General features: G+C 38.0%; 1 protein-coding gene across 8 annotated transcripts in view; it reads right to left on the reverse strand.

Annotated features, from left to right (window-relative positions):
• The window catches only part of TMEM131L (transmembrane 131 like), an 81,813-nt gene that overhangs the window by 12,269 nt on the left and 53,069 nt on the right, over positions 1 to 16,475 (reverse strand). For 4 of the 8 annotated variants that reach the window (XM_034064621.1, XM_034064619.1, XM_034064618.1 and 1 more), the window contains 13 exons: positions 16,015 to 16,185; positions 15,655 to 15,724; positions 13,569 to 13,686; positions 12,684 to 12,825; positions 11,577 to 11,686; positions 10,107 to 10,179; positions 7,838 to 7,980; positions 7,069 to 7,211; positions 6,541 to 6,727; positions 5,536 to 5,721; positions 3,729 to 3,878; positions 2,506 to 3,122; positions 54 to 205 (listed from right to left, as the gene is read on the reverse strand). In XM_034064621.1, the coding sequence (XP_033920512.1) occupies positions 54 to 205; positions 2,506 to 3,122; positions 3,729 to 3,878; positions 5,536 to 5,721; positions 6,541 to 6,727; positions 7,069 to 7,211; positions 7,838 to 7,980; positions 10,107 to 10,179; positions 11,577 to 11,686; positions 12,684 to 12,825; positions 13,569 to 13,686; positions 15,655 to 15,724; positions 16,015 to 16,185 (2,262 nt within the window). The remainder of the gene's footprint in view (positions 1 to 53; positions 206 to 2,505; positions 3,123 to 3,728; positions 3,879 to 5,535; positions 5,722 to 6,540; positions 6,728 to 7,068; positions 7,212 to 7,837; positions 7,981 to 10,106; positions 10,180 to 11,576; positions 11,687 to 12,683; positions 12,826 to 13,568; positions 13,687 to 15,654; positions 15,725 to 16,014; positions 16,186 to 16,475) is intronic. The other 4 variants (XM_034064620.1, XM_034064622.1, XM_034064616.1 and 1 more) reach the window with 2 other exon arrangements.

Consider the following 16,475-nt stretch of genomic DNA (forward strand, 5'->3'; position numbering starts at 1 on the left):
AACAATAAAAAGACCGTTTTAAATTTGGAAAGCAGAAAGATCACAACACAAACCTCAGAAGAAGTAATCTCTTTTCCGCAGCACGGAGTCTCTTCTTTAGGTCCCTTATTCATCTTTTTCTCTGTGGAAGGCTTTAGGTTGATCTGCTTTTTTAAAGTCTCACAGTTTTCTGTTTCATTCCTGAGAGGCACTTGCTGGCTAATCCCTACAATTACAACAGTAACATCAGTTTACTTGGGAAGAGAATAGGCTCCCAGTCATAACACCACAGCATCTTCTACCTTTCCTTAAAAACAGAAGCGTGCTGCTGTCCAAAATGCTCGGAGACCAACATCTAGGCTGAAGATGCTGAAACTTTCAAAACCAAAAGCTAGTAATGTATAAAAATTCTTACAGCAGTTGCAAAAAGTAGCTCTGTACTGATTCAAGAACATGGGCACACCACTCCTAGCACATGCCTGAGTTACCCAAGAACTGCTCATTTCATCTGAATTTGAGCTATTTGGGTCCCAGCCATGGATCTGTAAGATAAGTCAGGGAATACTAAGCCAATAAACAGAAAAAAACCCTGCAAGCTGGGTGGGGAGGAGACCTTTCAAAAATGGGTAGATCAAAATAAGAACAGCCTGTATTTGGTGCATTATGTCTCTGAAGTGCCCTCTGTATTCACTATAAAAACAGAGAAATCATCCTTTCTTTCCACATTAAAAGTTAATTTTCTTGAGAGGCTTGCAAGGAAGAAGAAATATTCTTGTGTAAAAAAAGTCTAAGGAGATGAAGAAAATGAGAGGAAACCCGCCTCAACAACTAGCTGAGTTGCCCAGTTGAGTCACAGCCAATGCTGGATAGGGCAGAACTAACTTCAGCTCTGATTGTTTCAGGTATCTCAGATATCTGGTATACATCCACAGTGATCTGCTATCGAGACTCTCGTCTGCTCTGCATGAGAAATGCCATCACTTACTGGTCTCCTCAAACAGTAAAGGTTCACCCAAACATTTTTTTGTGGTTTCCTATCTATCAACCACCTACAGCATCCTAGCTCTGAGTCAGCCATCTTCTCCTCTCTGCAGCAGGCAGTCACAATGACTGCAAAAGAAGCCCATATGAGTAAGACACTGGAAACATCAAGCAAGGGAGGGTGCCAGAGCTCTAAAAACACTCTATTCTTCTCCAGCATACAAACACAGGAGTATCTGAGATCTTTAAGGGTCTGTTTGCACAAAACCAGGTCTGAAACTAAACTAAGATACAAACACTGCAGCATAGTACTTTTTAGACTTCATTTATCCTACCAAACTTCTTGAATCACATACTCACAACCCTGACAGTACACAAAACAACTGCTCAATAGACAACACATCAGATTACCTGTACTGCTTTACCACTGAATACAAGTACTTCTGAAACACTGCCTCAAGGTGGAAGTTTTGCCAATGAAAATGTCTACTAATCCTCAATTGTTTTATGTACAACCATGATTTCCACAGTACTTCTGAGTTACTTTTTGAGTAACTCAAAGGTACTTTCCTGTGCACATAAATACAGTTAAGATATAATTACAGATTATTCTCCCCTCTATCTGATTTCCTAATTCAAAGCAATGAGTGAATAGCACTCTGCAGTTTTCTTAGAAGCACAAGAAGAATGTAAAAATACTTTGTAAGCATGAGTGAAATTATTCTAGCTCTACCTGAAGACAGCACACTTGTACTTGCTGTATCTCACATATAACAACACGACTGGAAACAACAGGCCCAGGGTAACAACTACACACTACAGCAGGGCCACTGTGATGCCTCACTCACTAAATAACTGCCACAGTTACAGCAAATGCCAGCCTTCAGTATTCAACTACTCTGCTAAGTGCCTAAGTAAAGCCAAGCTTCCAGAGGATGCATTCTCCTATCCTGCTCTTGATTTTCCCCAGGTGCTCTTGAGCTGCTCTTAAAATTCTGAGTTGTGAAGGTAAGAGGTAAGACTTCCCAGGCAGCTTAGTTCCACAGGTGGAAAAAACAACCCATCCGAAAGCAAGATAAAAAATACAGCTATGCAGCTACTAAGAGAAAGGACAATCTGCAAATTCCTACAAAATATAAGTGCACAATGCCCTTTTTGTTATTTTAGGTGGTTTTATCAAAGGGTATCAAAGAATACCCAGTACTAGAGGTGCTGGCTTCGTGACTCTAAAAAGCAGGCATCAGATTTTCAGTGGACCTGAAAATCACAAGCTGGGATGTTTCTGAGTATTTGACAAAGGCAATTTTTGTCTTACATACTACTGCATAAGCTTAAAATCTGTAAGCCAAGGCAAATATATGATTTATGAAACAACTTTTGAATGCAAGCTGTTCCCTTAAGAATGTAAACAGATAAATCATTGTGAAAACATAAGAAACACATCTCCTTGTCCCACACAAGAGACAAAATCCTCACTACAGTGAAAGCAACAGAAGATTTCACCCAACAATTTTGACTGCCAGAAATTAAAAAAAAGAAAAGTACCACTATTTTTCCTAGAAATTTCTTGCAGTTCCGGCTGTTGCTGAGGTGAATTTCTGGACAAGTGACTTTCAGGTAGCTTCTTGGACATCTTCACAGGACAGAACTCCTGTTCTTTGAGCTCGACTAGATTTTCTGAAGCTTTAAGGTTAGTTTCCTTAGGAAACATACATGTTTGAAGATCTTCCTTCAGATCACACTCTGAAGAAGTATTTTTAATGAGAACTGCATTTTTCAGTGCACTTTCTTCTTTACCCAGAAAGTCTTCTGGAAGAGTTAAATTCTTGTTAACATTTATGCCATTTGCATATTTGAGAGTTACCCAGTTCTCACTGACAACATCAGTGTAAATGTCCTCTTTTGGTGCTGAGATTTGGTTCTCTGCAATCTGGTTTTGTTTCTCATCGGTAGCTGCAATGGCACTGCCAGCCACTGTGTTTGGTTTCTGCTTACTGTAGTAAACTGAACATTTGTGTTTCTTCTGAGAGTGACTGTAGGTCGCAGGGCTTCTCTTTGCTGCATTCTGACTTCGGCTGGAAGAAGTGCCTACAGACAGGAAGCCCTTCCCTTTACCTTTATCTGAGGAACTATAGGAATCCATAAATGTCTTGCAGCTTCCCCTTGAGAAAAAAATAAAGTGAGATTTGTTTTTATCTATGAAGCTACCATGAATTAGTTTATAGCATATTTTTGTAAAAGAAGGGGGGAGGGGGAGGGCACAGTCACAAGCTGTGACACTGAATTGGATCTTTAATTTGTCATATCAGCTAAGCGCATTCTGATTTCAGGGGGAGCTGAGAAAGACTCGGACTTCAAACACATTTATATGTTTCAGTAAGTGCCTAACTGACCATTCAAGGGGGGCAGGACTGAGGACCACTAATGTACTGTCAACTCCTTCCATAGCTGCTGTGATGGATCCTTTACTTCTTTTTGTGTGGTTTCCTATGTGCTGCCATCATAGTAAGGATACGTGCTGTATCTTTTACTTCCATCACACAATTTTTACCCTATGCACTACCAACAACAATCAAGATTTATAAAGCTCTTCCATTTCTCTTTAGTGAAGATGAGACCCAACACTAAAAGTTCTCTGAATGAGGCTGCTTGGAACACCATCTCCTCTAAACCAGCCCCCATCAATATCAGAATACAAACAGACAGAAAGCATTATTCCACAATACATAGGGTACCAAAAAAAAAGCAATTCAAAAGAAAATTCTTACTTGTAGGAATCAGAGTTGATTACGTCAATAGAGTTGCTGTTCTGCTGTGGTGAAGAACTAGGATTTGGCCTCTGTCTTGATTTCATGAACTCTGCTAGGATATACTGGGCTTGCTGGAAGGCTATTAGAATCACCCCCAGCAAGGACAAACTGCCAAAGAAAAAAACAGATACTGTTGTCTACAATTTTCAGGAGTATTCAGTGATAGAGTTAAAAAGCTTTAACAAAATGCATTTTCCAAACATTTTGTTAGTAAATTCTAAATAAGGAAACAAACAAGAAAGCTCAAAACACAGTTTAAAAATAAATAATAATTCTAACGGTCTTTTCTTTTCCTTTTTCTTATAGCCCTTGCCAGTTATTCTCTCAATAAAATAATTCAGCCAAGGGAAAGAAAAAAATCTAATAATGAAAAAATCCATCCTAAAAAAGCTAATACTTGATTTGTAGATCAGTTAGAAGGCTCATTACCACACAATAGCAGCATCTTATAGGCTGATACCTACCAGTCTTCTAAGTACTTTCTATTAATTTATGACAGCTGTCATTATTTTGATATTTATTTAATATTTCTTTTCCTAGAGAAAATACTGTCATAAAACGGGCTACAAATGCCACCACACTTTTGAACTAACTTGAAGCTGCAAAATATCCTCTTTCTTTGTGGTCTTAATAAACTGATCAGAATAAAGATCTTTGTAATTCATCACACCACTTTCTCAATCATGCCATATGAATTTTGTCAGCAGGAAAACAGAATGAGAAACTCCTGATCTTTCAGATCCCTGTAGTCTCCTTCTGTTGCACCTAGAACAAGTAATGTGGTCCTTAGTGTTGCTTCACTTATGCTCGTTTTCAGTGTCAAAACATCAATGCAAGCAGAATCACAGCATGCATCAGGATCTCAGTTAGGTATGCATAGGCACATGTATGTATCACCATGACATTCACATTCACCACTTGTCAGTATCGATTATAGCAATTCAGATTGGTGTGATGTAAGCACTGGGGATCATCTGTGAAAAACACAACATTCAGTTCACACTACACAGTGTAAAAGGTTAAAGAAAACAAGAAAAGAATATGTGTAGGAGCAGAACCCTTAATTGTTGTACAAAGGTACTGTCCTCTTAAAAGCCTCTCACCATGTGCAAGCAATGAGTCAGCTAACACAAGCCAATTAATCTTTCTGGACTAGCATGTTTAGCAGTGTGCCTAGCAAAAGCTAACAACAAACACAAGTATTTTTCAACAAGTGAGAGGAGTAAGAAGGCAGAAAGAAAACCAGGTCTTCACTTGGTTGTCTGAAACTTTATAAATAAAATCCATGTTCATTTTTCAGGCATACTTCAAGATAATCTACCAATCCACTTGATTCTATTTACAACATTCAAATACTAATATGCTACATGTTGTCCTGGGTTCAGCAGTAGCAGAAGGACGGGAGTGAGAGAGCGGCTGCATGGTTCTGGGTTGCAGGCTGGGCTTAAACCACGACACATTTGCACCTCTGCTGCGGCAAGAGTAAGTCTTCTTAGCAAGGGTATTCCTGTGGAGGTATCCTAGCCTTTTTTTCTCTGCAGCCTTAACATGGAGTTCATTGTTAGGAGCAGAAAGAAATGCTTGACAACTCTATCACCAGCTACTGCATCACACCTAAGCTGTCCAAGCCATCTGTCAGAAGTCTTGGGATACAGATGCAGTAGAGATTTAGCCCCTATCACCACTAAAAATCTAACACAAGCCAAAAGTGCTTGTGTTAGCCTTGGTCCCTTTTGAACTGGTGCAGGGGCCCCGAAAGCATTACCTTACAAAGAGGACAGTGAGCCTCCAGAAAGACTCTTCCCAGCTGGGTCCTGGCACCACATCTGCACACAGTGGTAACAGATGGTGAGGAAGAGTCACGTTGAGTGTGAAGTGGAACTCCAAATCGGCAGCAGTTACCAGTGTAAGCTCCCGGATTACCCACGAAGATGTAAAGTCAGGAGTAAATCTGTTGGGAAAAGCAGACAGAGATGGTGTTACTTTACCAGTGCTTTAATTTTTTGAAGTCACACCGATATGAAAAATGCAAAATAACTTCTGAGGTCATTAGCCCGTAACAGAGGTAAGACTGTCAAGTTGTCCAGTGTACAGGCAGCATTACTTCAGAAAGGGCCAAATGCTACAGTAAGTCTAGAATAAGACAGGGAAAGCAGAAGAAAACATCAGATTTGTCTCTTCTTCTATGTATTTCCCTGGCCCATACCATTATTCTATCTGACTGCCACAGGTACTGCTAGAAGGTATGACTTGCTTTCCAGTCAGTAGAGGTGATACTTGTATATGAAACCCTAGACACTGCAACACAGTAGTATTAGCTCTACTTGTGTTTAAGTCATGATTCTCACTCAACAGGATTTTTAAAAGAATCAATTTTAGATTACATGCAATTTTAGGAAAACATGACTAGATTGTGGTCAGGCTACTTGGAAAAAGACAGGGAAAAACAATCAAATAATAAGAAAAAGCCAGTGGCAAAGCATTTCTTACTCTTTTATTGTGACAACTGTTGTGCTTTAGTTTATTACTTCATAATGCACTGATAAAAGACATGTAATGCTGCTTTTTAAAAATAATTGTGTCTTACAAAGACACATTATTATCAATTTTCTAGAATTATCCTTACTGAAAAGGGGAAATGCTTACGAAATTTATATTTGAAGCTCACCAAAATTTATGTGAGGATGTGCTATTGGAGGGTCTGTTACTAAGATTAATTACATCAGATTTCTACTTCAGTTAATTTGTCAGCAAATTTGTCAGTGCTTACACAATGCTTATCTCTCGTGATGAGTTCTGAGCCAGGAAAAATTCCTGACAGTCTAACACTTCAAATCCATATCCTTGGCAACTGTAACCATTGATTTTCATTGATGAAATTGTTATAGGAAGAGGTCCAATATTCTCTACTTTGAAGTTCTTCGTAATGGATAGAATTTGCTTGCTGTCTTTCAGTTCTTAAAGGAGAAAAAAAAAGAATTATTTCACAGTGTTTAAAAAATATTTTTCTTATGTTTACAAATAAATTGCTATTTTTACTTTCAATCTAATAGAAAAATCAGAAGTGATCAAGACTGATATAGACTGATTTGCAGTACTATATTTCTAGAATCTGTAACTATCTTCAGTCAGTGTTTTGAGAAAACAGAATCTACAATTCTCATGACCAAGCTTTTCAGCTTTTTCTATTTCAACATTCTGTTTACTTTACAATAATGTAAATAGAAAATGGTATCTGTACCACTACGGGATAATGCAGCCAGCTACAAAATCAAGAGATTTGTTTCTTCTTACTCACGTCGTCTGCAGTCCATTAGTGTAGCTTCTGGCACTTTGAATCGAAGAGATCCTCCTGTACCAGGTAGTCTTCCCCCTACTTTAAGCAATTCTTTGGCTCCAAAGCCTTCTACATTGACCACATCCAGAACAGTCAAGTTGTTTCTGTCACAATACAAAAAACAAGCAATCAGCTGCTAAAATACAAATGAAGTCTGCAAAATCTCTGCTTTGCTATCTGGGTGCCAATCCAAGACAACAGTGTTTCAGTAACAGTTACTGGCCACACCAGGATAGGTTTCCCCTAAATACAGACCAGACCACCCTGGAACCAGTCACCAGTGAATTTCACACACTGAAGGAACAAACTTTGTGACCACTGCCACTGGATAATAACAGTTCCACATAGTGAAAATGGTTGCTTTTTCCATAAACTATCTTTTCCTTCAGAGACAACCAATGAGTGGCTTCACACACTTGATACTCAAATCCTACCATTATGAAGCTAAATTGAAAATAGCAAAGCCACCCAATGTGTTGCTCACTTAAGTCAAAATTACCTCAGTACATTCATATGCATTTTTATAGCTCACCGGTCACATACCCAGGAAAAACAAAGGTGCTTTTTTAATGACTGAGGCATAAGGCACAAAGACCCTTTAAGCAATTTTTATTAAACTGGAGGTATTCTGACTTACAAATTTTGAGCATTTGACTTTGCTTCAAGATTTGGCAAATTCCTTTCCACATTGAGTTATTTGATTCTCACTTACAACTGAAACTTGGCTTACCTGATTAAAATAAGGGAAGCTACTCTTCTGTAGTCAACTGGTGTGAAAATTACACCAACTTTTCTAGTTTCCAGCGGCTGTAAAGTTAACCAAAGCAGCTCAGAACTGCATTTCTGGTTGATGAGATCCTCCCGATATGTGTTCTGTTAAACAAAAATGCACTTCTTATTCACAGAAAACGTGTGTTTAAAGATCTCTATAAAGGAACCACTACAACCTTACTTAGCACCACGTAAGATATTTTTGGCAAGGTGCAGTAACTGCTAACTAACTTGTTATACAAAAGTCTTTCAACTTGACAACATAAAACATCAGATAAGGTTGTTTATTTGAGCAAAAGTTCATATTACTGCATTTATTATTATGAGGAATGTATTACTTCATTTTTTAAAACAGCTTTTATTTGCTCAGATGGAAAAGAAATTATACAGTGTCTTTCATATTCAAGGAACCCTGAAACACTTCACAACACAACGAGAACTGACACTATAGTGATTGCACAGGGAAATGTGGCAACCATTATACCCTCAGCATAAGACTTGCAACTTGATTTAAGTGAGAAAGGGACTGTTGGCAAGTATGTTGACCATTTAAGTCACTGGAAACAAGCCAAAGTGAACTCCCTACCATATTAATTGAAGACCAGAACTACCAGAAGTACACTGAATCTGGAAATAATGTGGGTTTTTTTACACAATACAGCTGTTTATTCTTTTCCCCATAAAAATAAATAACATAAAATAAAAACAAACAAAAACCAGCTCTAAAACTTTATATTTCAGAAGTTGGGGTCTCATCTTAGAAAGGGGTGATCAGCCAGCTAGGGCAGTCAAAACAACCGTAAACGTTACTAAACGTTACAAAACAGGCTCTTGCTTGGTGGTTTTTCAATTCATGGCTGTTGTACTAATGGCTCTTCTGATCTTTTCCAGTCCAAACTGTTTTTATTCTTAGTCCATTTTATGAAAAATGAACATACAAAAACGTATCAGAACCTGCATTTAACAGTCAATATTTAATAAAAGCAAACCACATATGGCATTCGCAAACTTCACCCTGTCACTCCCTACAAACAAAGATACTCATGCACTCAAAATGTGAGCCTAACAATTCATTACACGTGTATATAAAGTGACTAAGGAAAAAATGACAAATTCAAAAAATGTAAATATTAACAGCTAGTGATTTGTTAAACAAGTCAAGATCCATCTCATATGCGCTGCATACCTACCCAACTATACATGATCTTCCTAGCTCTTCAAGTCTCTAATGAAAAACAGGCATTACACACACTGATGTAAAGATCTACTGCTATTTTTCCATTTGGTCAAGCACATGGTGTATGGGACTGTGGAAACTCAGTCCTAAACAAGTACTAGTGGAACTAGCTTCTCTTTTTCAGTGTGTGGCTACAGGCTGTGATTTATGAACTGCTGTCTCCTCTCTTTTACAACAACTCTTACAGCTGTTGCCAGAAAGGAAAGGTCAGCTTAGATTAGTATAGCAAACACAGTCTTTTCTTTTTATAAGGTACTAATGTTTCATTAAGGTTCTAAAGCACATGTGCAGAAATATGTATCTATATAGGACATTTAAGAGGTGACTGCAGCATGCCCAAACTGCAAGGAAAATGTATCAATTCCAGGCTTTTGTATAATCTAGAAGTCTAAGGATAAAATCTCTGGGACCCTGGACAGTACTCTGGGTTGCCAGAATATGCCAATATCCCTGATACAGCATCTTCTCTGTTCCTGTCATCCATGACACAACACCTCAGGGTTTAACCACAGTTCAGTACTGATGTGACACAGTGAAGTGTTATCACACTCATGCTAAAAATGAGGCAATGGGAAACAGAGGTACCTGTAACATCCCAACCTGAACCTGAGGGAGCTGCAATGAGACTGAGCTGAAGTTGAAATCCAGCTTTCTTCTCCCTTCAGCTATTGGACAGTATTTTCCTCTACTGAAAAATTATCAGCCAGCTTCTGACATGACCAGCTGAAAAGCCTGACACTTCATGGACAACCAGCAGCTAAACGTGAGTCCCAACACAGAATGCAAACTGTGGCTCTTCAACATGCACACACATGCATGCACACACTCAAACTCTGGAAAATAAATGTAATTGCAAACATACAAACCTGACAGAGAATCAAGAAAACACAGTTAAATTGCTCTAAATAGCACTTGAGAACAACTCGGATGTAGTGTAGACAGAGCTTGTTTTAGTGCATCAGAACATTTCTATCAAAATCAGCCATCTTACCCTGTAAGAACATCCATCCATGAGCCTGAATTCAGTGGTTGTGAAATTAATAGCTTGCACATTTATGCTGAACCTAAATAAACCAAAACAAAAAAATAAGCACTTCAAACCTAGTCTGTCAGAACTACACTGACATATTTTTAGATACTGGCATTTATTCTTAAATAAAGAATACTTTTACAATTGCACTTTGACAGACGTGAAATAAATATGGGTCTACATTTTAATAGAATACACTACAAATCAGTTTTATGTGGATTCCACACATTTGGAAAACAGACAAATAGCTGGGCGTTTCAGATCTCTCAACAAAAGATCACCACCAAGAAATACAATGTCTAAGCCACACAAACACAAATGCCCCAAAGCTTCTTCTGCCTGTATAATTGTTAAGAAATAATAATTCTCAAATCTCATTAATTACTCAAATATCCTTCTTTCTCCTCGTAATTTGTTTGGGACAAAAATCTTATTTTCTTTCACATACTTTGTAAATTTAATTCTCTTACAGCAGTTATTTGCCTGACTGCATTACACATTAAAGTATTAAAAACAGACATAAGAAAACCAATAGGTAAATTTTTGATTATAGAGCACTAATGGACCTCCAGCCACTGAACTCATAATTCACATGTCACAACTTTCCGTGACATTGGCTTAAAACAAACCAGTTAGTGGACATGATTTCTGGTAATCCTAGAACATCTGCAGATCCAAAAGTGTGCAAATACAGAGAAAATGTAATTTCAAATCACTAGAAAGAGTCTATGTGGAAACTGTATTTAGTATGCAAACAGATGTAGTTATTAATGTGCATATATACCCCCACATATATATGCACATACTAGTACGCATGTAAAGAAATGAGGTTAAGAAAGCAATTATACAGGGATTTGGAACCCAAATCAGTAAGCAACACAAGCATATGAGTAGTCCCACTGGCTCCAACTAAGGAAATAGTCTACCAACAGTTTTTCGAAGTTAAGTGTGACAGACAGGGCTCTTCTTCCACCAGGGATTTTCCTTAAGAAAAAGTGAAGAGGAAAACCTTTTCTGGTAGGAAGGCTCAGATACATTCCTCCTCACTGATCAGTCTACAGACTCTGTATACTTCCCAACTAGCCTTGCAGGGAGATGAGCATCCCCAGTACTGCAAGTTGCTCCCCTCACCTGGGCAGTTTGCACAGGCTTGCACTAAGCCCCAGATCTTAAAAGATGATATAGTCTACAACTGGCAGACATAAACTTGCTGAAAACATGCTCAGTCTGATCAATGACCAGGTACATTACAAGTCATGCTGCTCTGTAAGCTGCTCTGAACAGTATTATATCTTCAGAAATGAGTCAGAACACTGTCCCCACCTAAGCTACACTGAAAAACTAAAACAAACCATAAGTAACAATCAGAAGGCACGGGAAATAGATATTTCAAAAAGAAAAACAGTATCCTGAGATGGTTATACTCATTACCATTTGTTCAGTAGACTCAGTGAAGCTTGGGGATCAGGGTAGTAAGAAAGAGGCAGAAGCTGCAACGTAACTGGGAAGGATGAAGGGTTTCTTAGTACAAAATATTTTACCTAAACAGTTTGGAGGGGAAAAGAAACAGTTAAAAACTACATACTTGAAAACTGGAAGGTAAAATCATTCAGCACTGGTAACATGATCTGCATTTTCAAAGGACTTCAACCTGGCTTCTGTTTTAATGCAATATAATCATATGTGCACAAAACTGCATGGAACAGCAAGACATGTCACTACGATGTCATCATTCGTCAAAACAGCTCAGAGTGCATAAAGAACCACATGTGCAAATATACAGACCTTCCCCAGCCCCTAAACAACTCTTTCATTTGGATTTTGATTTATGCAGGCAGATGTGAAGAAAGTGCTTCCACAGAATAAGGTGAAGTTAGTGAGGTGCTGCCCTTTCTTACAGAAGTTTGAGTGCAAGCAGGTTATACACATTACTATAAAGACTGATAATTAAATGGCACAAATGGAGTATTAAGGTAATCCACAATATGTGCATATGAAAACTATCTCTTTATGACTAGTTCTGCCCCAGGTTAGGTTAGTAGTGACCTAAATCTGACAAACAAGAAAGAGGCAACCATCAGTGTGGTTGAATGACACATTACGGATCTCTCAAGCATTGTACCTCTTGGAAATGTTTTACACACTTCTGTTGCATAAGGCAGTGGCATGAGGAAAGCTATGCTGTAACCACATGCATCCTTAATGACAATACACTCTATCCCTAGTCCCTTGTTCAATTATTTTACCACATGCATGTAACTTATACAATGATGCAAGGAAAGCTTTTTACCATCAACAATTGTTAGTTAAGACCTACACTGCTTTACTCCTCTCCTTGTATTAAATATTACGATTACGTAGCTAGAGAACTTCTCAAAGAGCCATAGGTATACAAGTCTGGTGTCTTAAATTATACTCCAAACACTGTTCTCCAAGCAGTATTAAAATGAAATCACCCAATATTAACTGCAGACAATGCTATTTAAACAAGCTAAACATACACCAACTCAGAAAAAGTGCAACAACAACCATCCTCACCATACTACTTTTAACTGCTGTGGCACTGAAGTTGAGTGTAAGGTCAGGCTCTGTTGTCATCCGTGGCAAGAAAAAGGCAAAGGACTCCTCTTCCGGCTTCTTCTGGTGAATAAAGCGAGATGACCCTAAAATACTTCTCCTGCTTTATTGGAAGAAATAGAAAGCTTTGTTGATTTTATTTTCTCTTTTCTTTCAAATGAAGAACAAAACAAATTATGACTTGCCAGAACCTATAATTACACCAACTAATCTTTCCTTGAAAATATTCTTCACAAAATAAAGTGTATAAAGCTGTAATCTAGTAGTAGAGAGTCAGTGTAACTTATGTGCATCCCTTCAGTCTCCACTTTTACACCTGCAACACAACTGTGGTTTTCACAGCTCTACCTCCTCATTCTGGAAAGGGGCCAGTGCACTCTATCTCCACAAGAGTTGCCCAGTCACAATGATTGCTTCCTTCCCAACATCCCCAATATGCAGCATCCATTAAGCCAGGAACTAAAAAACCTTAAAAAGCTATTCAAAGACCCTGATCCTAAAAAGACTGTTATGAGACCTGCTGATGGAAGACCATGCAACACCATAAACAATCTGGTAAAACATGCTTTGACTGTTTTCACACTGGGTAGCTATGTTGTTATAGTAAGAACATTATTTACATTCTAAAGCCAGGCATCTGAAACATTTACTTCCGGCTGGCAGTGCCTTGAAGTGGAAGCTGGGGGTGTTTGGGGTACTCTGAAACTCCCAGTGCTTCAAATTAACAAACAAGTGCAGGAAGGCCAAAAAAGTTTGTTCTAATTAAGAATATTTCAGAACAGAGGTACTCTTCCCTACAGAACTGTACTGGCTTGAATTAAGAACTTCAACAGATTGTGTACAGACCTGCAGGCTTCCCCATGTCTTATTTTTTGCCATCTTTCATAAAGTTCACTTGCAAGCTCAGAATCCACATCCCACGCAGAACGGTCCAGAGAGAGACTCTTCTGCCAAAGGAGGTTTGCTAAAACGAGAACAGATTTTTTCACATTTTACAGAGATAACATTTGCTCCTTCCATCAATCTACTTCTGAACAGGAGTAACTGGTATCTGCAAAGGGTCCTGACACAAAAATAAAGCAAGCAACCCACTTTTTCCGTTCAAAGCAAGCATATGTGCATGTGAAGGTATATACATGCAAGTGTACACATATTACCATATATATCTTCTTTGCTTAAGATATCTGCAAAACACAATAATTCTATATGCAAACAGAAGTACAGGTATAGCACTGGCTTTGTATGCTCCAGTGAGCCCTTTTTACTGTTACTATTTCTAATGCATGCCATTGAAAAATCATGTTGTTATCAGTAGCCTTTAAACAGAACTCAGCTGATGCCAATACAGCATCAAGATCATACACCATTTTCTACATAGTGGTACAAAATTGTAACATCACAGCACAGCAGGGAGCAAAACAAATCCCACAGTTTGGCAGAAATGGTGTTTATGTGTCAGCTTCTCTTTTTGAGGTGCTGATAATTTTCTCAAATTCTTCTAAAGATAAAATTGCAAGGCCTTACGTCACTCTAAAGATTAATGCCTTTCAGAAAGTCAAGCATTTTCACATAGCAGAAAACAGAAAAGCAAACTTCTTTCAAAAGAAAACAAAAATGGCTTAATTTGAAAATACGTGTACTTTATTTTACAATCCTTAGGGCTTAAAGTAACCAATTGAGATTTATGATGATTAGAATAATCCAGCTACAAGTTCTTTAGGTCAGTATTTTCAGGCTTTTGCATTAGACTTTTTTTTATTTAACAAATACTATACTAGTATCCTGCATTAGAAGGCAGAATACCAGTACATAAAGATCTGATTACGTTCAGATAATCAGATGTGAATGGAAAATAAACAATAACAACTCACTTTTATCAGAAAGATTTCTTTCTAAAGATTAAAAAAAAAAAAAACAAAAAACAAACAAAAAGCAAACACTCGCTTCCAAGATCTGCACCTAAATATGCATATGTATCAGTAATTCTTTAAGCCTTATGTTAGCAGTCATCACCTCAATTCTTCTAGCATTTGGCTAACTACTACTGCCTTCTTCATACCCTCATACAAAATGCATTTCAGGAAAGCATCATCTTGAAAACATGTTTGGGAGAGTACTCAATTTAGCATTTCTTTAAAAGGTACCATGGTACCATTTACCTTTAATGGGTACCTATGGTACCACTACTGGAATTCTCTACTGAGCAGAGATTTAAAAAAACACTATTCAGAATCAGCTTTCATCAGATTCAACATTCTCCAGGCAGTATTATGTCCATGTAAAACCCCACAATATTTGGCAAATGCCAGTCAGGTACTTAGAAAGGCTCCTAGCATTACAGTATCTGGAGGCAGATTCCTCAGTTCCAGAAAGAGTGAGACCCTTTCTTTCTCTTTCACATGATACAGCATTAAGGATGCTATTTTAATGAGCCTGATAAATGGTGTTTTGCAGAAACCTAGGAAATTTCTGTGAGAAACAGGTAAAGAGAAGGCCTTCAAATTTAACTATGGCTAAAGGCAGGATACTGGTCAACATTTGTTTTCTGTTTCAAAGACTTCCCACGATCTGGACTCAGATTATACACATTGTCTAACACTTTGAGCTAGTTGGCAGCTTTATCATTCTACCACAACCTCTCCAGAGAACATGCATATGAAGAAAGAAAGGAGCAGTACACCACCAACAAGAACTTGCAGCAAAGTCTTAAACATTAAGTCCAAAATAATGTTTCAAGACAGAACAATAGCTTATCATGTGCTATGGAATTAGTGGTCTGAAAGCTCCCAGAAAAATGGATATTTTTAAAAGACATAAAACTAAATGCTCATATTAACAATCTCAATATTTTCAATACAACTCCTGCTATATAAAATGGATTTTCTACAATGAAACTACTAGCAGATGCAAAAAATCCCCAAGACAAACCTACCTGAATCAGACTTTCCCAAGTAACACTGAATATCACAGTGGGCAGTGGCTTCAAAATGAAGATCTCCCTGCTGGAAAAACAAAACAGAAACTATAACTGACCACATGACATAACAGGACAAATTCCAGTTTCTCAGTGCATAATTTAGACAAGTCAAGAGAATTAAGGTTGTCTAGAGGACTGCAGTTCCATCACTGTTCAACTCTGGGGGCTTAACTTCTCAAGCTACAGAATGGTTTCACAGAATGGTATGGTACCAAGTTTCTCTTTAGGGACTGACAGATTTCTGGCCTAAGAAAGAGGCTGCTGCATTTTGGTTTGCAGTACATAATAATCATACAACACAATTGAATATGGTACCTTGGACAAAATTGAATATATCTGCAGAGGTATTTCAAACATTATTCCCACATTTGTGACCAAACAAATACTAGAGAGCACATTTGTTACAGTGTCCTTCACACTGAGCTTCAAAGAAAACACGTTCCAGCAGCCTGGAGGCAGAGTCAAAGGTTCGGCAAAGTTCAGAATCTAGAAAGAATTAAATGACAAGTGAATTAAAACTGGTACAGTATTTTGGTGCAAGTGGTACCTTGAAGAATGTAAACTTTCTCTTCCTTCATGTTTTTGCTGTTATTACATACACACATGTGCCCATAACTGATCCGTACAGTGCACATATGTAAATCTCCTATCTAAATATACGAAGAGCCAATTAGATGCCTACATCATGTGCTTATTCATAAACCAGATTTGCCTGGTTTGAATCAAGCAATTGCGCGAGTAAATTATTGGCTTTGCCTTCTAAACTTCAAAGCTCA

This window comes from Melopsittacus undulatus, chromosome 7 (assembly GCF_012275295.1).
Source record: "Melopsittacus undulatus isolate bMelUnd1 chromosome 7, bMelUnd1.mat.Z, whole genome shotgun sequence".
Lineage (NCBI taxonomy): Eukaryota > Metazoa > Chordata > Aves > Psittaciformes > Psittaculidae > Melopsittacus > Melopsittacus undulatus.